This window comes from Sciurus carolinensis, chromosome 1 (assembly GCF_902686445.1).
Source record: "Sciurus carolinensis chromosome 1, mSciCar1.2, whole genome shotgun sequence".
In the NCBI taxonomy this organism is placed as follows: Eukaryota; Metazoa; Chordata; class Mammalia; order Rodentia; family Sciuridae; genus Sciurus; species Sciurus carolinensis.
Window position 1 is genome coordinate 30236751 of NC_062213.1, and position 22892 is coordinate 30259642.

General features: G+C 36.5%; 1 protein-coding gene across 3 annotated transcripts in view; it reads left to right on the plus strand.

The window, feature by feature from the left end:
- Positions 1-6211: 6211 nt before the first annotated feature.
- Sybu (syntabulin) overlaps positions 6212-22892 on the plus strand; it is a 109128-nt gene continuing 92447 nt past the window's right edge. The window contains exon 1 of one of the 3 annotated variants that reach the window (XM_047562114.1): positions 6212-6502. Coding sequence is in view for 1 of the 3 variants with exons in the window: in XM_047562122.1 (XP_047418078.1) it covers positions 6478-6502 (25 nt within the window). In the remaining 2 variants the exon portion in view is untranslated. The remainder of the gene's footprint in view (positions 6503-22892) is intronic. The other 2 variants (XM_047562117.1, XM_047562122.1) reach the window with 2 other exon arrangements.

A 22892-nucleotide genomic window follows, 5' to 3' on the forward strand; every position in this document is an offset into this window, starting at 1 on the left:
CAGTTTGTTCCTAGCTTTTGACTATGGTGAATAAAGTTGCTGTACACATAAATGTAAACAATATATACTATTAACCTTTTCAAAGAGTCACACTGGTTGAATAAAATGTAGTAAATTAGCTTACTGGTTTCTGGTTTGCTGGCCTCTAATGTTCGTAAACTGAAAACCTTAATTCCATAAAATGCATAAGTCTGGTGATGCATTTCTACAATAGAAATTTTTACAAAAATAAAATTACCAGACACAGTTTGGAGTCCAGTAGCTAGGAGAGCTTCTTTGTTTAACATTGGTTATGACAAGTTACAGAAGTCAGAGTTATTCCCCTTTCCAGGGTTGCCATTTATCCATTTATTTCTATATCATCTATTAATGTTTATATATATATATATATATATATACACACATATATATATATATACACACATATATATATACATGTGTGATGAGACAGATTTTAGAATCTGTAAGCCATATAAGTTCTATCACAACTACTGGCCTCACCATTGTAATGACAATAACAACTTAAATACCTGAGAATAATAACTTAAAAGAGGAAAAGTTCATTGGCTCAGAGTTTCAGAGATTCAGTCCATTGACAGCCAACTCCATTGCCCTGGACCTGAGGTAATGTGCAGAAGAGCATGGCAGAGGAAAGCAGCTCAGCTGGTGACTGCGAAGAAGCAGAGACAGAGAGGTGAAGGAGTTGCAAGGAAGATAAACTCTTCCCTGGTATGCCCCATGACCCCCTTCTCCAGACAGCCCCATCTGCCTACACTATCAACAGTTAGTCCATTAAAACTAGGATGGACTGATTAAGTTACAGCTGTCATAGTCTAATTATTTCTCTTCTGAATATTCCTGCATTGACTTGGGAACATTTGGGAGACACCTCATATCCAAATCCTAACATTATGTGTATATAGCAATGCTGTGAAAAATACATTGGTGTTTTAATACTGTCCAATACCTTTGAACAACCTTTATAACAATAGCTGACATGCAATATAGTGCCCTGGCCACAACCCTACACTGATGCATGCATCATCAACAAGCTGGAGGCTGCTCCAATCTTTTTACACCCATGTCTTAGAAACTTACTACTGTGCTTACTCTTCCCTTAACAGTTTTCTTGATAGCCCTAGAATCTTGACTTAAAATTGACAGATATCAATCTGCATTTGCTATAAATCTACTTCTTTGCATGAAACTGTGGCCCTGTGAGTATCTACATTTTGACAGAAAGCATCATATGGTCATGTGATGTAATAATATGCAGTTATTAAAATAATCAGTTAACAGAATCAACAATCAATAAGAGAATTACAAGCTCAAATGTAATTCTCAAATGTTTATTTCTATGGCTGGGGATATAGCTCAGTTGGTAGAGTGCTTGTCTTGCAAGCACAAGGCCCTGGGTTCAATACCCAGCACTACAAAACAAAATTTATTTCTAGTTTGAACATCTATTTCTCCAGAGTTCCAGATTTCCACTCAACAACTCCATCCACATGATCAACTATTATTTGAAAATGCATGTGACCCAAACAGAAAGTTGTTCAGACAAAAAAACAGGCATCACCCTTGATTCTTCCTTCTCCGAGTCGACTGCTCATTCAAACTATCAGTACAACCTGTCAGCTCTGTATCTAAACATGTGTAAAGTATTTTCACTTCTTTCCATTGAAATCACCTCCACATACTCATTTAGGCCCAATTTGAGTGTCACTTTAGGAGTGATACCTGAAAAGCTAAGCTTGGTGGCTCATTACCATGTTTCCTATTTTAACAGCTTTAAAACACTTAGTGGCTGAAGTGACCTTGTTTGTTCACACTTCCTTTATCTCACTCTCTTCATTAGGATATCAGTTCTTAGAGGTAAGGAATGCTATTTATTTTGTTCATCACTATATTCCTGACATCTAAAACTGCCTGGCATATAATAGTCACTCAAAAAATATTGACTAACTACCTATTCCCACAGCACCACTTTATTATTTTAGAATTTTCAACAATATTCTTAAGTATGTGATGTGACTTCAGATAAATTCCTTTCCCTAGGCATTTGTTTCTTCTTTACAAAATGAGGGGAAATGAATGACCTAGAAATTTCTTATATACCTATGTTAAAATTTCATGACTCTGTGTGTGCAAAGTTGACATAAATTATAAAATATTCCTTTCCCACTCAAGTCACTATTATTTCTATTTAGCTTTTCTATTGCCATAAACCATAATACATATATAGGTATATATACATATATGCATATATGTGTATATATGTACAAAGTACTTTGCGTGTGTGTGTGTGTGTGTGTGTGTGTGTGTTGCAGTTCACAGAATACTTTATTTTTCACAGATGGGGATCTATAGACCCAGCGTAGGCATATATGACAAGTTTAAATTCACCATGAACCTCATTTCATTAAAAAAAAACTTCTTTTTATGAACAAAAGTTGATGGCTAATATTTAATTTTTTCATAGCTATGAATGATGTAGACCCCTGATAATGGTCTTTCTACAAAATGCCTTTTCAATTAATAAAATCATCATATATGTGGTTTAAGGCATTCTAATATTGTTTCCCAGTCTTTGCAATGATTTTGATTAGTCCAGCCCTTTCAGTAAGAAAAGAGAGAGCTACTGAATGTTTGCATTGAATGCACAAAAGACCCACATGACCAATTCTACTCCCTTCCCATCCCTCAATAGCACTCACTATTTTCCCATTTGAGTAGTTCTTTGAGTAGATGCATTGTTTCCAGAAAGCCTCCACAGTGAATAGTAATACAGAATAATTATAAATATTTAGTTTCAAATTTCCACTGCACAACTTACTAATTTTGTGACTGTAAACAAGTCATACCCTCCTTTTCTTCACCAATAAAGTACATAGGAATAGCTACTTAAGAAAATGTAATAATTAAATTAGACAATGTAAAATAGTGCCTGGTATATAGTATACAATCAGTCAGTGGGAGCTCCTCCCCATCCTGTTACCTTGAAGAAGTAACATATCAATCTGATCACACTTTAGCAAACAGGTCATAAGGAAATAAAGGGAAGGGAAAGACAAAATAGGTTTGGAAAATGGTACTAAATAAATGGTGTTAAATGAGTAACTTAATTACAGACAGATACTAGTTCTACATATTTTGATAAAACAGTAAAGAACTGAATGTCAAAAATTCTTAGAACAAGACAATTACACTTTAGTTCCAAGAAAGAAAGGTTGGCATTTCTTTGCAATCACTTGAACTGAATTTGTTTTCCTCTAATTTGGGGTTTCTAATATGAGACTCTGGCACCATTTGGACCCTCTAACTTGTGAGATGTTTATTTAACCTTCTTCTCAGGTTAGAGAAGTCAAGACGGAATTTTCTTCAGTCCAATTCAAACTTAGAATCCAGAAAGAAATGAGTGGTAGGGAAAGATATTTTGGAGGTGGTGGTGGCATTTGGGTAGCCAACAAAATATGAATCCTGACTTGGAAACAGTGTTTGGGGAAGGTGTTGGGAACTTAAAAGGAGAAAAAAGAACCTAAGAACTAAGGAATCATGGTTGATGTAACATCGAAAAGGCTGTATTAGGTAACCATTTAATGTCCTTCATCTCAAAGGTTATATAAACCCCCTGATTTAAACCTTCTTTCTAAAATGAATTCTATAATTTCTACCATCACACTGTATTCTTGCAATATGTCCAGCAAAGTTTGAGCCCAGTGGATTGTGCTTAGATATTTTCCTTTTGATGTTTATTGTATTCTTAATTTCTGAGTGTTCTCATAGAGATGATGCACTGTAGAGAAGGTATGTTGACAAGGAGTGAGGAACAACGTTCCTTTGGGTGAGACCCTCCACTGGTCCACCACACAGTCAGAGTTGTGCCCACTCTGATTAACACCATTCTGAATAGGAGTTTTCCCTTTCTTCTTCCCATCTTCTGGTCTGCTTGACCCTTCCCAAGCAGGAACTCAACATCAGCACATGTCCACCTTCCCTCTTCCCCAGTTACAACCCTCACTCCCCACCCATCCCACCTTGTCCCTGAAACTCCAAAGACACTCTCAGTGCTCCTAAGGCTTCAGAATAAAAATTTAATAGTATTTCCTTCCAAACAGGTGGAAATACCTATTATAAAGAAAACTGTACCATTCCAAAGGCAGAGACTGAGTTTGTTGTTGTTGTTTTGTTTTATTTTGGTGTGGGGGAGTGCTGGGGATTGAACTCAGGGGCACTCAATCACCGAGCCACATCCCCAGTCCTATTTTGTATATTATTTAGAAACAGGGTCTCATTGAGTTGCTTAGCATCTCACTTCTGCTGAGGCTGGCTTTGAACCTCTCCTTCCTCCTGCCTCAACCTCCCAAGCCACTGGGATTACAGGTGTGCACCACCACACCTGATGAGACTGGTTATTTTTAATCTCACATTTCCAATGCACCTTTATTTCCATACACTTTGTTTTTAGTTGCGGAATTATCTTTAAAGAGCTGGTAAGGATTCAGTGGAAATAATATCTGATGCAGAGTCCTGGAAGCCTGAAATATAGACAGAAGAGAAGAACCAAATTCCCAGGAGACAGTCTAAAAGAACCTAAACCAAGCTGGTGAAGGAATGCTGGGCAAGCACTGGTTTTGACCAAAGCCATAGGAGGGACCTATATCCTTCAAAGGCCAAGGAACCGTGAAACTCAACAGCCGGACCTTGAGTAGAAGTGGTGGGGGCAGGGTGAGGCACCTACTAAGAAAGTAATGTCAAGATTTGGCACACAAAAAAAGATTTTTGTTGTTTTGATGGGGTTCCATTGTGTTATGAATCTGTTATTTTCAATGAGATTCAAGGGAATTTCCAGGACTTAGAAAGCACCAGAGAGAAGAAATCTTAAGTGAGCCTTACAATCAGAGAGAAGTAGGATAAGAGATGACCAAATGAAATTGAGTTAAGGCAACAAAATAAAATGTCGAATGCTGTTAACATGTGCCAAGTTCAGTAGACACATGAGTTTGGGTTTCAGTTTTTTTACAGACTTGTAGTATAAGGTTCTCTCAAGTGAATATATAAGTACATTGTATTTTAAGCTGTTTGTGTGTGCCCAACTCTAGTGAATATGACATGAAGGGGAAGGAGGGGAAGAAGAAGAGGTAGATACAGGACAGGGGTGCTACTATCAAGAAGCAGCCCTCTATACTGAAAACTCCTTGTAGAGGCAAAAATGAAGATTAATCCAAAATAAGCAAGTAACAAGAAACTCACCTAACAGAGCCTTTAGCCAGCTATGGTGGCTGCCCTTGACCCATAATTATGGTAGGAGTATGTAAAGAGTTTTATCACAAAGAGCTTTAATAGTGTTGGGCATTCTTGACGGAGCTACCTGGAACTCTAGCAATTCTAAGGGAAGCCAAAATCTTCCCGCGGAACTTTTCAATAGCCCACCTTCCGCGAAGGCAGATGTGTAGTTGATCCTTAGTTTTGCATTTGAAACCCAGTTTTTCTCCAGTCTGAGGAAAGTCTTTCCAACCTTGCCCAAAGACAATATAAATTATATCTATATTGTACTTGTTATTAAGTAAGTCCCTGGAGGCTTTTTGTTTGAGGTCTTAGTTTTTAACACAATTGCAATTATTTCCTGAGAGCCAGAAAATAAATGGCCACATTTATCGGCAAGTCAGAAATCAGGTTAACAGACAAGACATCTTGCTTAGACGCAGCGCCTAGGTCGTTGGTGAAATTGGAAAGAGCCGGTAGCCACAGACAAGTCTTGGGCCCCAGTTTTGAGTCGTGTCTCCTTAGCTGCACCCAGATCGACTGTGATCGCGAGAGGAATTTTCCCAAGGAGAGACAGCCCTAAAGGGCACCTTAGGTCCACGCTGCGGTTTTCAGTGCTTTTTCATCTTCAGCGAGGGGACAAGGTATTCCTCAGGTAAGGTGACGACCACAACAGAGACCGCCCCAGGCCCGGAGCAGCGTGGGCTTCTGCGACGCAGACCCTCTGCCTCTGCCAGGGCCCCCTCCACTGCCTGGAACCCAGAGCGTCTGCAGTGCGCCACCCCCAGCCCCGAACGGCTTCAGGAAACAGCCTGCAGAGAATTCTGCTGGGGACCTAGTGACAGCGACCAGGCCTTCAGTCCGCGAGCCCAGGAGCAGGACCCTGGCCGCTCCAGTGCTCGGTCCTCCTAGCTCCCACGTCGCTGCGCCCCACCTACCGGTGCTGACCCTTTGGTCTCCCTCCCGGCTCCCCACTTGGCCCGCAGCCCCAGCCGCCGCCGGGCTGGCTGCAGAAGCCGAAGGGCCGCGGGTACTGGTGCGCACCCGCTGCCGCAGCACCACGTGTCCGCACCCGGCTTGTGCGGGAGGAGCCGGCCGGGCCCGGCTCCCAGATCCTGGGCGCAAACCTGCAGCTCCGCGGGGTCCAGCCGGCTGGCGGCCGAGCCGGACCCCGGCCTCCCGGGCTCACGGAGGTTCCTTCTGGACCGCGCGATGGATCTCTTCTGCGAGAGAAAGGGTAAGTCCAGGGCGTTTGTGCGGGCACTGGTCAGCGCCTGTGGGCACAGGAGGGCAACTGATATCTTCGGTTCAATGGGGGTCCAGGTGGCAAGCTGTGATCCTGGAGCTACCGCTTCCATTGAGGGATATGTCGAGGGTGCTCAGGGACAAACAGAAGTAGGTCATGGAAAATGGGACATCAGAGGGTCTCCCAGCAGAGGAAGCTCAGGAGACAGTGTCCCTGTTTGGTTATTACAATGATTGAGCTTTGTGACAAGTAAGGTTGGCGTTCAGGGTCGTTTTTAGATCTCCCTACACTATTCTCCTCTGGTACAGGGTTTGAAAATGGTGCCTTTTGAAAGGTAAGGAATACGTGGTCTTCAGAAGTCTCAGTAGTTCTTTCCAAAGTTGTAGGCAGTTCAGAATCCCTAGAGGGTGCTTTATGAGTTTCTGCTTCCCAGAGGAACTTCCATACATTATTGGAGGTAAGAAAGGAGAACCATTTTTTCATCAGGGCTCAGTTGAAAAGTAAAACATCCTCGTGTTGGATGCTATCAACAGGTTTGAATTTAAAATAGGAGTGAATTGTAGAGCGGAAGAGATCTATAAGCTTAAAATGATGCGTGGGCAGGGATTTTTTAAAAACTTTAAGTGGAAGGTGTCTCTTGGGGAAAACTGCTTTCTTGATGTTATCTTCTTCCAAGCAGAGCAGGTGGTGTTGTCAAATAAAGCAGGAGAGTCCACTAAGCTCCTCATGATCCTCTAGTCCTCACCCTGGCCCTGGGTGGTGTGCAACTTCAGAATCTGAAACTCCCTTCTCAGTAAAGTGCTGAATTTAAACCCCACAGTTCAGAATCTTCAAACCTAAAGTCTTTGCTGCAGCATTACCAACTCAGATAGTTGGCCAGGCACATTTTTTGAAACGTTTGCTTCTTCTTTCTCAAAGAGTACGCTTGGGGACAAAAGAAGTTAGGTGTCCTCTGTGCCAGATTTTTGCCATATGTGCATTTGGCGAGAGAAGAGACAAAGTGAAATCATTTTTTCTTCTTATGTGCTTGGGAATTTGGAGCAGCAATATATTATTATAATGCAACTTTTGGTTATTTAATTTATTTGACAATGACACTACTTTAATGAAAAATACATGTGCAACACACTGTTCTGTGATGCTCTTCACATTTTTACATCATATTTCTTTAATTAGACTTGCACTTAACAGTTTGAAGGTAAAATCATGATTGAAAACAAAAAAAAGATGTGGTCTTAAATAATGGCCCCCTAAAAATGGGTCAAAACTTCATTTTTATGAATAATGTGTTAGTCAACTCTGTTTCTGTGACAAAATACCTGAGAAAAACATCTTGAAGGAGGAAAGATTCACTCTGGCTCAGAGTTTTCAAAGGTTTTAGTCCATAGTCACTTGACTTCTTTGTTTCTGAACTTGTGGTAAGACCCAGACATGACAGGAAGTGCATGGTAGAGCAAAACTTCTCACCTCATGGTCTCCAAGAAGCAGAAAGTTTAAGGAGATGCGGGGGACAAGATATAGCCTGCAAAGGTCTGCTCCTCAAGGACTCATTCTTTCCAACCAGACTCCATGTCTTAAATTTCCACCACCTCCTACTAGTCTATGAAATTATGATTTAGTCCATGGATGGGGTTAGAGCCCTCACAATACAATCACCTTTCAAAGGTTCACCTCTGAAAACTGCTGCCTTGGAGACAAAGCCTTCAACACATGAGATTTGAGGCACATTTTAGGTTCAAACCACAGAAGATGAGCTCCTGAAGCCTGCATTGAATTGTCTAGGGGTTTGAATAATTAGCAGGTGGCAAACAGAACCAACTATCTTCCAGTATCCAGTAGTGTGGAAGATACATACACACATACAAACACACACACAATTTGTACAAACTAGTGATTGGCAGAGCTTATAGAGGGGTGAGAGGAAAATGAACGTAGCATGGCAGAGATTTTCGTGTGATGGTAGGACTATGTATCTTTATAGTGGTGGTAATTACACAATCTATGTGTGATGAAATGTCAGAGCTATAAACACATTTCACCAAGGTTAATCTCCTGGTTTTGATATCATACCATAGCTATGTAAAAGACAACCATTGGGGGATACTGGGTCAAAGGTGCATGGGTCCTCTCTATATTATCTTTGTTATTTCCTATGAGTCTATAATTATTTCAAAATGAAAACTTGCCTTAAGGTCATTTTTTAAATATACCAGATTTCAACATTGATTATTTTTCTAAATTTGTACACAAAATAACTTGTTTTACTGTATGTATGTTGTTTATTTAATACATACTATAAACTAGTACTTGTGTGCTTCTTTATTGATATTTTAAAAGATCATGTATATGTTTAAGGCATTATTTCTTGTTTTAGTCAATTTTTTTCTGCTATAACCAAAAGACAATTTTAGAGGAGGAAAAGTTTATTTGGGGGCTCATGATTTCAGAGGTCTCAGTTCATAGAAAGCTGGCTCCATTCCTCAGGGTTTGAAGTCAGGCAAAACATCATGGCAGAAGAGTGTGGTGGAGGAAAACAGCTGAGAACATGGCACCAGGACACACAGAGAGACTCCACCCTTCAGATACAAAATATATCAAAGGCATGCCCCCAATAACCCACCTCTTCCAGCCACCCTCTTCCTGCCTTCAGTTACCACTCAGTTAATCCCATCAGGGGATTAATTCACTGGTTGGGTTAAAGCTTTCATAGCCCAATCATTTAACCTCTAAGCCTTTTTGAATCGTCTAACACATGAGCTTTTGGTGTACACCTCACATCCAAAGCATAACCCTTTTTATGCTAAGCTATCAGTATAGCCTGAGGATACTAAATAACATCTTAGCAATAGATATTGTTTTCAATTTGATTATTTAAAATTTGGGAGAAAAGGAGAAAGTATCTCCTTTAAATAGTTATTATGCTAAAAAATATAACAGGTTGCTTTTACTTTCTTTTCTCTCTCTCTCTCTCTTTCTCTTTTTATCTCCCCTTGCTGTATGAAAATACTGAGGTCTTAGGTCTACCCTTGCTCTTTCCTCTTGCTGGCTGTGCTTTGGGTGACTGAACCCACAGCCATCACCCAGCAGAAATGATAGAGGATTGGCTTTCTATAGAAAGAAACTGGTGTTCATAAAGATTTATCTTTTTCGGAGAAATTAAGAATGTAAATTAATTAATTAAAATATCTGAAAAACCTTCTATAGATTTTTAGAGCTATTCTCACTAACATTAAGGTGAAGATTAGCCACCACTAGCAGAAATCCCAAAATATCTAAATGTATTCACAAATGAGACAGAAAGTGAAATCTTCAGTGGTCCCATACACTGAGTTCCTAGCAGGTGCTGGCAAAGGAAAAAAGTCCTCTGTATACACAGTTCTGACCAAAGAATTATCCTTCTATCGGTGAGAAAGCAGGATTTCCAGAACCTGGGTTTTACTAGTATACTTCACAATCTTTACCATGTCTGAATGTGAACTTATTATTATTTATTTACTATTATTTAAATTGACAAATTGTTTTTTTCATTTAGCCTTTTTCTAAGAAGTAATACCTATGAAATGCCAGGTTTTATATGTTAGTTATAATTTTCCTAATGTGTAAAAATAAATATACAACTTCTAAAGCGAGTTATCTGAGGATCACCAGAAATCATGTGTGCACCACCACTCGTACACTTGGCACATTGAGAGACCCTGTACAATGTCAAGGCTTTGGAGAGTGGTCCAGGGAGTGATGCAAAAGGAAAGTCGAGCTATGCAGAGCACTTAGAGAACATATGACATTCATTAAAAATTTGATTCTAGATTATTTGTCCATTTATGATCTTGAGAAACCTCAAATTATGTTTAGAGTGAATACTTTAGTGTTAGGGCAGCCCATTTCATCATTGGGAAGATCCAGTTATCCTTATATTGAGATTAGATTTGAATTCATCTGGTCGTAGTATCTCTGATGTCATTTAATCAGAAATTCCCATTAGTAATAATATGTGAAACCTTCCCAGATGTGTTAATGAAGTACATGTACCTCACCACGTCCCAGGCTGACAACCTGTGGGCCAGAATTAGTCTACAGATGTATTTTAAATATCAGGGGAGCAAGTATGGTGGCACACACCTGTAATCCCAGTGACTCAGGAGGTGGAGGCAGGAGGATTGCAAGTACAAAACCAGCCTCAGCACCTTAGTGAGGCCCTGTCTCAAAAAACAAATAAAAAGGCCTGGGGATGTAGTTCAGTAGTAAAGTGCCCCTGAGTTTAATCCCTGGTATAAAAACAAACAAACAAAAAAATGGGGCACTAATAAAAAGGTTGAAATTAATTAATTTATTTAACAAATCAAGAGATTTCACATAAAATTTCCAAATTTCTGGCTTCCCTGGGAAAATGAAATGAAAGCAGTCGGAGCTGAGAAGTTCTGGCTGGGACACATGCTCTTCTGCTGCCAGTGTCCATTGCCACTGAGTTTGATTGTGCTCTGACCACTTTGTTCAGTGTGGTCTGAGTAAACGTCTGGGGTTCGTGACCTCTGTCCTAACCATTTCTCAGACTACTTGTCCTAACTCTCTCTGTAAATGACTGAATGAATAAATAAGTAAATATATAGTTAAGCTTGGTCCAAGTTATTCTTTTGAACCCAGACTTATCTCAGTATCATTTTTTTCTTGCCCAAGAGCTCAGAGACCGTATTTTTTATTAATTTGTGCCAAAATATTACCTAATATTTCATTTTGTTCTCACCAAACAGTATTTTAGAGACTCTTCCTTCTCTTTAGATCTTGAAAACTCAAACTAAATGCTTCATTTCTAGATGTCAATCCTCATGGCATCTTTCTCACGTCCAGGGTTCTTCAGACACATTTATACCATGATTCTGGTCGTAAAAGACAAGATTATAAAGCCTGGGATATAATTTGTCTGACAAATGAAATGCCTTTAGAGAAGTTTATAGTACAACATGACCTGAGCTTCATTCTCCTTTACAAAGTTTTATTCTGCCTTTTTTAGTTTGGAGATCATTTTTAGTTGGTAGAAAAACAAAAGAGTAACCAAGGAGTTCTGTATTCCTATAGTCACCTATCATTATTAAATAAACTGCAACAACTAATGGGTTTATACTTTTCTCTCTCTTCCTTCAAACATAATTTAAGGAAATATTTTGCCATTTCTTAATATTTTTGTAAGTCAGAGTTTAAAATTAGATTCTAGCCTTCCTGACCCTCTATAATGTATCCTTCCTAAAATTAGATTCCAGTCTTCTGACACATCTTACTGTATCAGATGTTTCTAGAATCACAAACTCGAATTTTTAAATTATTCACATTAATACTAGAATCAGATTTTAATATAATTAATCACCATTATTTAATGTATAAATGTGGTCACATGAAATAGAGATACAAAATAATAACATGGTGTCTGGCTCTTTATGTTGAATGCACAAGTTGAATAGAGAAAGGGAATGAATAAGAAGTTATCTAGTTCTTCAAAAATCTGGATAAAATATAAATTTAATCTCAGAAGAACGCATAGTTTTTATTCCCTGAAGAAAGTGACGAACCTTTGGTGATCCAACCAAAGACAATTTCCTGAGTTAAAACTATAGAAATCAATTTTAGGTTCAACTTACAAACTGAGCATTTCTTTCCCAAAGGCAGAGCTAACATCTTTTGTAGTATAAATGAAGAATAGAGTGGGATGTACTGTTAACCAGTCTTCTCCCGTGTTTCTTGGTTTAAATTGTGCCCAGGGAAACTCAATTCGTAATTTCATACCATTAATACACATTAAATTAACTTTAAAAGGTATGGAATGATAGTCTGAGTGAGTAGGCACCATTAAACCTAATGACACTTAAATGCATTTATCACAGTGATGCATGTCTTTGAAAACGCCATTATATTTTTCCATAAGATAAAAAGGGTTGAAAGTGTAAACTTCCTATTATCCAGCTGAAAATTCCTTATTATTTATTTGATTCTTAAAAGGTATTAAAATGGAAGATGGCTACTTTAAAGTTTTTTTCTTAATTTTAACCTAAAGAGAATAGGAATGGACCCCCTAGAGTAAGCTTGAGTGCTTTGTCCATGGTGCTGAACATGCCTCTTCTTCAGTGGTTCCACTACAGGGATAGGTACAGAAAGAGATTTTATTTATTTATTTATTTATTTTAAGATTTCTTCTGATTAATGAGTTATAGGAATGCAAATATTGACTTGGAATTCACTTATTTTTCAAATTTGTAAACAGCATAGCAAAGAATTTTCATACATTAATAGTTTGTGTATTTGAACAATGTAGAGAATGCATTTCAAATATTTGTTTTTAACCTATTTGAAGTAAAACTTGGGATTTTTCATCATTTTGATCCTTTATTTCCTTTATTTATTAAAGCATAATCACAGCAATACTGTTTAATAATTTTAAATTTCTATTTCTTTTCAGAAACTCTTCCTTTGGGATTTTCTTATGCTAATAATAATGCTTTTCCTCCTTGACTTTAATTACAGTAGTCACTTTAGGTCTTCTTTGTACAATTTCAAACCACAGGAAACGTCATATATCTTCTGATAATGGATCATTATTTGCCTTCCTTTCATATGTATATAAAATACTATCAGTTACAGATCAAGTCAATGAATACTTAATAGTATTAATAGGTACAATTGTGAGGATTACAAAGTTTTCCTGAATGACCCTTGTCTCTGAAGCCTAAAATTCAATGATTATTTCATCTGCATGAAAAATAAAATATAATACAAAGCAGTATATGTCACAGAAATTCAAGATCATTAAGGGACTGGACCTGTTTGATATTTTAAATAATTTATCTCTAGAATGTAATACAGTTTATAATACATAGTGAGTGCTCAATAATTTTTTTTTTTTTTTGTGGTACTGGGGATTGAACTCAGGGTCTTGTGCTTGCGAGGCAAGCACTCTACCAACTGAGTTATCTCCCCAGCCCTCAATAAATATTAGTTAAGTGTTAGAATGTGAATAAATGAATAAGTGCAAAAAGAGTTAGAATTTGTGGCATTAATTCCATGGTATTGGTTTACAGTGACCCACTTTAAAATGGTCATGCATTCCCAATTATTAAGTTATAGAAATTGATAAATATATTTATGTTTCTGTTTTCCCCAATGAATTAAATTATCAAGAGCAAAATAATTCTATCATTTTATTGTATGTTTAATGCTAGTTATCTTTAAAGGGGTTTATCTATGACTCTTCATAGGAAACTAAAATGACTCTTAAGCAACCTAGTCAATAATTAGGATTCAAAATCAAAATTCAGAACTGTCTAATTTTGAGTTTTTAATCAGTACTATGCCAAGACCTCAACCAATCCTTTAGCAATTAAGTGCCTTTGTAATTTCCATGTCATAATATACATTTTAGCTCCTTAGAAATCTTTCTCTTGATCCGTTTGTAAAAGATTTCTTACCTAGACAAACTTCTTGTCCTGGATAACAGTAAAGAAGTCACTTTTCTCCCTTTGTATAACTGAAGAAGGATAAAATCAAAAATAGCCAACAGCCATAACCATGTCTGGGTAGATATGGGAAGAAAATGATGGGGGCAGGGATAGCTAGCCCTCTCTAATCTCAGTCCCCATTCAGAATGTTTTGGGGGCTGTGCAGCAGTGATAATTCTCTGAGTGTGTTCTTTCCTACTTCTTTTTATAAAGAAGTAGCTCTGGCAGGGGTCCAGCCAAGGACTTGAAGAAAAATGTTGCAGGCAAAGAGACTTATTTTCCAGTTTCCCACAAGACTAAAGTCAAACACCTGGGCATGTAGATCATTACATCTTATACATTAAACTTATTTGCAAAAGCTTCATTAATAAGCCCACTAAGTCATTTTCTCACATTTCTTCCTGTCTGGTTGTTATTTCTTGTCTTTATGTCAGGTGTGTGTGTTTTACTGGGGCTTGATACCAGAGCCTCGTACATACTAGACAAGTTTATGTAACATTTTTTTAAACAAAAAATCAAAGCCAGCATCTATTAATAGCTGTCACCACTAGTTATCACTGAAGTTTGCCCATAAATACCATCAATCATCATCCACTCAACCCAAAGTAAAAATACTGATCACTTTTCTTAAAAAAGTACTAGGAGTATAGATTTGGTAGGGTAGTTGTATTAAGCACATAAATTTTTGTCATTTATAAATTTGCATTCTGACATCCAATTAAGGAACCTAAAAATGAAAAGTTAACCAAATCCAATAGTGCTAAAAATACTCCATGTACTAGCAATGCCTAACACTCATTTTACTTATTGGTGAAGGCAAAAGACATTCTGATTCTTGCTGAAATGATGATCAAATTATGTACTAAAGTGACTAATATATTATTGATGTGCTCATTAATCCTGTATTTGACAATAAATATACACAGAGACATGTAAATTAAATGTGTGATGGCTTCATTACTTGCTCTAAATGACTTTTTCTCAGTCACTAAACTTAGTGTTCTATTATCTCATTATCACATACAATGAGAAAAAAATTAACTTTATCAGTTATGCAGGTACTGAGAAAGGGATAATATAACACATAAAATATTTTTAAATTCTTTTTAAGAACTTGTGATTGGACAGTAATTCCCTACCTTATATTCTCTCTATGCAAAGAAAAACAGCATTAAACATGATTTCAAATTACTTCTCCTATACTTGAAAATATATCATGTTAGCACAAGAATAATTATATTGTTAGTTATTTCTCTCTTCATGGTCTTAAATTTTTCATAGCATTTCTCATTGCATCCTAAGCTTTGATCTATATTTCACTGCCCTAAGGAACATCTTTCTTTTTCTACTAACTGCTTTTATATATGCCCATGAAAATTTTGCACACCAGGGAAAAGAAAATGTTGAAAAATATTCAAAGACATATCCTTGACTTCCTTAATGGACATTCACAAGAAATGGAAAATTTCTTTTTTGAAAGTCTGTAATGTAGATATGTCTCTTACAAATGAGATCAGGTAATATGAATGTGACCACAAATTTCCAACTGTTTAGATTGACACATTTATTGTGTGGCTTGTTCTACTAGTACACAAGGGAGGTCTCATCTTCTGGGACTTATTTTTTTTCCCCATCAGGATTTTTAAGCTGCAAGCTTTGTCAGGCCACATCAGTGTTCCCTGAGCAAGCAAGAATGCAAACTGTGATTTTAGCATTTGCATTCTACTTAGAACAAAGGGAGGCGCCAGAAAGCATTACACACCAGTGTGGATATTGCTGGTTTCCATTTAGAGGGTACTCATAGCCATCTGACTCTTGGGTTCATTTAAACAAGTCTCCAACCCTTGGCCCCAGAGCTGAAGCCTTATATAGCTCTTTCTACTTGCATGATACGGTAATATTTGATACTTCTCCTCCCTAACAGGTAAGTTTGCTTGTGGTGATGAGGGAGAAATGTTTGTTTTTCTAGGGGGTTATATTCTTGTCAAAGATTTGTCATAAAAATATTAAGGAAAATGGATTAACTAAACCACAAAAAAAATTTTTTTTAATGTTGCTGATTTTCCAAAGAATCCTAGTTTGGGAGTTGTAAGGAATGTGTAGAAAATTTAAATTTCCAAATGGACATTTCAACAGAATTTATGCTGCCTGATTTATAATTCTTGCAAAGAAATTACAAAAGCCACTTACCTTAAAAATTATCCCTAATTTGTCACTAGGGTATAAAACAACTTTCCTTGTATAAACCATACAAATATAAAGTTGTATTCTTCAATATGAGTTATCTGTGATCTGACAGACAAGGAGAGAGTTACTAACTATGGTGTACCTATTCCCATACTTTCCATATTATAGCAGTAGAGAGAATGATTGGATTTCAATTAGTTTCTTTTCAGAGTTTATTCCAGGTCACATAATTTTATACTATAAACTTTACCCTAGAATGTAACAGAAAATTAATGCTCTTGATCTAGAATCACTTTTCATGAAATTGATTTGAATGTTAGTTGTTTTGAGGTTGTTTAAACGTGGCAGAAAATTAAATTCTAATGGCACTTAGAACCCACTGGAGCATTACTGTAAGACCATATCTGAGGAAGGCTGTTTGACACCTTCATTGAGCTTCCCTCCAGGCCCCCATGAAAGAAACTCTTTGAGGTTGAGGCTGAGTATACTTCTCAGAGGACACATCTAAGAGAATGCCCCATGAGTATATATTCCTTCTATCTCTAATGGTATGAATGAATAATGAATAAGAAACTTATGAAATATGCACTCAAATAGCCTTCCTCTGTCTTTAAGAAAACACTATGCCACACCCATACATAAAACTGCTGAAATAAAATGTGCCTTGAATTTAATATGACTGCACCATAAAGAATAGTTTCTACAAATAAATTTAGTTCATGCTATCAAAAAGAATTATTATGGGGGAAGAAAATCAGCATTACACATTTGAAGTGAAGATTTCCATACCTGCTTACTATGCTGTTAATCAGAAAGAACAAATAACCTCATCTAATAGATTCATAATTTAAGAGTTGTTTTGGCCAGTCTTTTAAAAGAATCTGTAGGGTTTTTATTCCTTAGAACACAAAGAGGAGAAATTCCATATCAAGGTTCCCTTTGATACTCAATGTAAAGCAATCTCTCTCTCTCTCTCTGTCTCTCTCTGTCTCTCTCTGTCTCTCTCTGTCTCTCTCTGTCTCTCTCTCTCTCTCTCTCTCTCTCTCTCTCTCTCCCCTTTTCTTTAGAAAAAAATTACATTGCCAAATTATATTATATATGGAAGGGAGGGAAGAAAAGAAGGAATCAGGATTGTTTGGGGGGAAAAAGTGATATCTTGGGCAGAGAGGAGGTAAATGTTCTTTAATTTAAAATTTTATACATAAAGACCTTATATTTAAAACAGTGATGAAATAAAAGTTATATAAGTGAACCACCCTTTATGCTTTCATTCAGTATCACTCATGGGAACAAGAAGTAATTATACAATAGCCTCATAGAAATAATATCATAGAAAAAACATCGTAGGAAGACTCAACAAACATTTAGAAATTAGGTGAGTTAATATATAAAAAAATAGATCATAAAACTAAAATATATAAGGTAATATTATTAAGGTTGTATTTTTCTGAAATTTTTTTACATGTATGAAGTCTGATTTTTCAAATTTTCTTTAAAGTAGAATTTAACCTGTTTAGTATTGTTTTAATCTTTTTATTAGTACATTGATGCATTCACATAGATGTTGGTAATAGCCAATAACAGAATAAAACAGAAGCTAATTTTGACATCATTAAAATGAATTTATTTATTGAAGTTCTGCTCATAATTTTGCTACCGTACTAGTCTTTTCTTTGTTTGACCTGAGCTTGCTACGCCTCTACATTTATACAGAAAACAAACATAACAGTGATGATAAGCATCCATCAGGTATTGAATTGCTTTGGCATGGTTTACATATGTAGCTAGGATTCAGGTTCAGTCAACACTGCTTGTGTGAAGACAGTTATAATCGAGGAAAGGATGTTTAAGCTAACAAATGTCCTTCATATGGAAACTCTAAAATTAATAATGTATTCTTTCCTGCTATGTATAATAGCCTCTGGCTATCTTGAACTTTCCTTAGACAAGCAGGGGAAGAAAAGTGAGGAAAGTAAAGAATAACCTAAAGCAGCTTTTAACTAGTATAAGGAAATCACCCTTCTCTTACTTGTACTGCAGATGTTAAAACATAAGAGTATTTACATAACATCTGACCTCCTATGAAACCAGGAATGACAATGTTTTCCTGTTGAAGTCAAACACATTGATATGTTCTACATAATAATACTGTAAAAATGCAGTCTATTCAATAAAATTTCATATGTATTTATGCCAAAACCAATAAATATTTTCAATCTCTTAAATTAAATGCTTTTTTTCTTTTCTTTTTTATTGTAAAAAAATGGAATACATGTTGTTTCTCTGTACATGGAGTAAAGGCATACCATTTGTGTAATCATAAATTTACATAGGGTAATATTGTTTGATTCATTCTATTTTTCCCTTCCCCCCACCCCTCCCACCCCTCTTTTCCCTCTATACAGTCCTTCCTTCCTCCATTCTTGCCCCCATCACACACCCTATTATGTGTCATCATCCACTTATCAGTGAGATCATTCGTCCTTCAGTTTTTTGAGATTGGCTTATCTCACTTAGCATGATATTCTCTAATTTCATCCATTTGCCTGCAAATGCCATAATTTTATCATTCTTTATGGCTAAGTAATATTCCATTATATATATACCACAGTTTCTTTATCCATTCATCAATTGAAGGGCATCTAGGTTGGTTCCACAATCTGGCTATTGTGAACTGAGCAGCAATGAACATTGATGTGGTTGTATATCTGTAGTATGCTGATTTTAGGTCCTTTGGGTATAGGCCAAGGAGTGGAATACCTGGGTCTACTGGTGGTTCCATTCCAGGCTTTCTGAGGAATCTCCATACTGCTTTCCAGAGTGACTGCACTAATTTGCAGCCCCACCAGCAATGTATGAGTGTACCTTTTCCCCCACATCCTCGCCAACAACTATTGTTGCTTGTGTTCTTGATAATTGCCATTCTAATTGGGGTGAGATGGAATCTTAGGGTAGTTTTGATTTGCATTTCTCTTATTACTAGAGATGTTGAACAATTTTTCATATATATGTTGATTGCTTGTACATCTTCTTCTGTGAAGTGTCTGTTCATTTCCTTAGTCATTTGTTGATTGGATTATTTGTATTCTTGGTGTAGAGTTTTTTTAGTTCTTTATATATTCTGGAGATTAGTGTTCTATCTGAAGTATGAGTGGCAAAGATTTTCTCTCACTCTGTAGGCTGTCTCTTCCTATTGCTGATAGTTTCCTTTGCTTAGAGAAAGCTTTTTAGTTTGAATCTATCCCAGTTATTGATTCTTGCTTTTATTTCTTGTGCTATGGGAGTCCTGTTAAGGAAGTCTGATCCTAAGCCAACATGTTGAAGATTTGGACCTCCTTTTTCTTCTATAAGATGAAGGGTCTCTGGTCTGTATCTGAGGTCCTTGATCCATTTTGAGTTGAGTTTTGTGCAGGGTGAGAGATAGGGGTTTAATTTCATTCTGTTGCATATGTATTTCCAGTTTTCCCAGCATCATTTGTTGAAGAGGCTATTTTTTCTCCATTGCATATTGTTGGAACCTTTGTCTAGTATGAGAAAATTGTATTTATTTGGGTTTGTGACCATGTCCTCTATGCTGTACCATTGATCTACCTATTTTGGTACCAATACCATGCTGTTTTTGTTACTATTAATTTGTAGTAGAGTTGAAGATCTGGTATTGCGATACCCCCTGCTTCACTCTTTCTGCTAAGGATTGCTTTAACTGTTCTGGGTTTCTTATTCTTCCAGATGAATTTATGATTGCTTGTTCTATTTCTGTAAGGTACATCATTGGGATTTTAATTGGAATTGCATTGAATCTGTATAGCACTTTTGGTAGTATGGCCATTTTGACAATATTAGTTCTGCCTATCCAAGAACATGAGAGATCTTTCCATCTTCTAAGGTTTTCTTTAATTTCTTTCTTTAGTGTTCTGTAGTTCTCATTGTAGTGGTCTTTCACTTCTTTTGTGAGATTGATTCCCAAGTATTTTATTTTTTTCGAGGCTATTGTGAATGGGGTAGTTCTCCTAACTTCTCTTTCTGAAGATTCATCACTTATGTATAAAAATGATTTGAATTTATGAGCATTGATCTTGTAACCTTCTACTTTACTGAATTCACTTATGAGTTCTAAAAGTTTTCTGGTGGAATTTCCAGGTTCCTCTAAATATATAATCATGTCATCAGCGAACAAGGATAGTTTGAGTTCTTCTTTTCCTATTCATATCCCTTTAATTTCTTTGGTTTGTCTAATTGCTCTGGCTAGAGTTTCAAGGATGATGTTGAATAGAAGTGATGAAAGAGGGCATCCCTGCCTTGTTTCAGTTTTTAGGGGGAATGCTTTCAGTTTTTCACCATTTAGAATGATATTAGCCATGGGCTTAGCATAGATGGCCTTTACAATGTTAAGGAATGTTCCCACTATCCCTATTTTTTTCTAGTGTTTTGAGCATGAAGGGATGCTGTATTTTATTGAATGCTTTTTCTGCATCTATTGAAATAATCATGTGATTCTTAACTTTATGTCTGTTGATATGGTGAATGACATTTATTGATTTCCGCATGTTGAACCAACCTTGCATCCCTGGGGTAAAACCCACTTGATCATGGTGCACTATCTTTTTAATATATTTTTGGATGTGATTTGCTAAAATTTTATTGAGAATTTTTGTGTCGATGTTCATTAAGGATATTGGTCTGAAATTTTGTTTCCTGGATGTGTCTCTGTCTGTTTTAGGTATCAGGGTGATATTGGCTTCATAGAATGAGTTTGGGAGGGTTCCCTCCTCTTCTATTTCATGGAATAGTTTGAGGAGTATTGGAATGAGTTCTTCTTTAAAGGTTTTGTAGAACTTGGCTGAGAACCCATCTGGTCCCGGACTTTTCTTTGTTGGTAGGCTTTTGATGATTTCTTCTAGTTCATTGCCTGAAATTGATTTATTTAAGTTGTGTATGTCCTCCTGGTTCAGATTAGGTAATTCATATGTCTATAGAAACTTGTTGATGTCTTCGAGGTTTTCTGTTTTGTTGGAGTATAGATTTTCAAAATAGCTTCTAATTATGTTTTGTATTTCACTCATTTCTGTAGTGACATTTCCTTGTTCATTCCGAATTTTAGTAATTTGAGTTTTCTTCCTCTTTCTCTTTGTTAGTGTGGCTAAGCGTTTATCAATTTTGTTTATTTTTTCAAAGAACCAACTCTTTATTTTGTCAATTTTTTTGATTGTTTCTTTTGTTTTAATTTCGTTGATTTCGGCTCTGATTTTAACTATTTCCTGTCTTCTACTACTTTTGGTGTTGGTCTGCTCTTCTTTTTCTAGGGCTTTGAACTGTAGTGTTAAGTCATTTATTTGTTGATTTTTTTCTTCTTTTGTTGAATGCGCTCCATGAAATAAATCTTCCTCTAAGTACTGCTTTCATAGTGTCCCAGAGATTTTGATATGATGTGTCTTTGTTCTTGTTTACTTCTAAGAATTTTTTTATTTCCCTCCTGATTTCTTCTGTTATCCATTCATCATATAATAGCGTATTATTTAATCTCCAGGTGTTGGAGAAGTTTCTGTTTTTTATTCTGTCATTCATTTCTAATTTGAATCCATTATAATCTGATAGAATATAAGGTAGTATCTCTATCTTCTTGTATTTGCTAACAGTAGCTTTGTGGCATAAAATATGGTCTATTTTAGAGAAGGATCCATGTGCTGCTGAGAAGAAGGTGTATTCGTTCTTTGTTGGATGGTATATTCTATATATGTCAGTTAAGTCTAAATTGTTGATTGTGTTATTGAGATCTATGGTTTCTTTATTCAATTTTTGTTTGGAAGATCTATCCAGTGGTGAGAGAGGTGTGTTAAAATCGCCTAGTATTATTGTGTTGTGGTCTATTTTGATTTCTGGAATTGAGAAGGATTTGTTTGACGTACATGAATGAGCCAATGTTCGGGGCATCGATATTTATGATTGTTATGTCTTGCTGATTTATGCTTCCCTTAAGCAGTATGTAATGTCCTTCTTTATCCCTTCTGACTAGTTTTGGCTTGAAGTTCACATTATCTGAAATGAGGATGGATACTCCAGCTTTTTTGCTGTGTCCATGTGCATGGTATGTTTTTTTCCCATCCTTTCACCTTTAGTCTATGGGTATCTCTTTCTATGAGATGAGTCTCTTGCAGGCAGCATATTGTTGGATTTTTCTTTTAATCCAATCTGCCAATCGATGTCTTTTGATTGATGAGTTCAGGTCATTAACATTCAGGGTTATTATTATGATATGATTTGTATTACCAGTCATTTGATTCATTTTTGTTTTTTGACATGATTTGGTTTCTCCTTTATTTGGCTATTCCTTTAGGCTAGTTCCTCCCATTGCTGATTTGCATCGTTGTTTTTCATCTCTTCCTCATGGAATATTTTGCTGAGAATGTTCTGTAATGCTGATTTTCTTTTTGTAAATTCTTTTAGCTTTTGTTTATCATGGAAGAATTTTATTTCATTGTCAAATCTGAAAGTAAGTTTTGCTGGGCATAAGATTCTTGGTTGGCATCCGTTTTCTTTCAGGGCTTGGTATATGTTGTTCCAGGCCCTTGTAGCTTTTAGGGTCTGGGTTGAAAAATCTGCTGATATTCTTATTGGTTTCCCTCTGAATGTAATTTGATTCTTTTCTCTCACGGCCTTTAAAATTCTGTCTTTATTTTGTATGTTAGGTATTTTCATAATAATGTGCCTTGGTT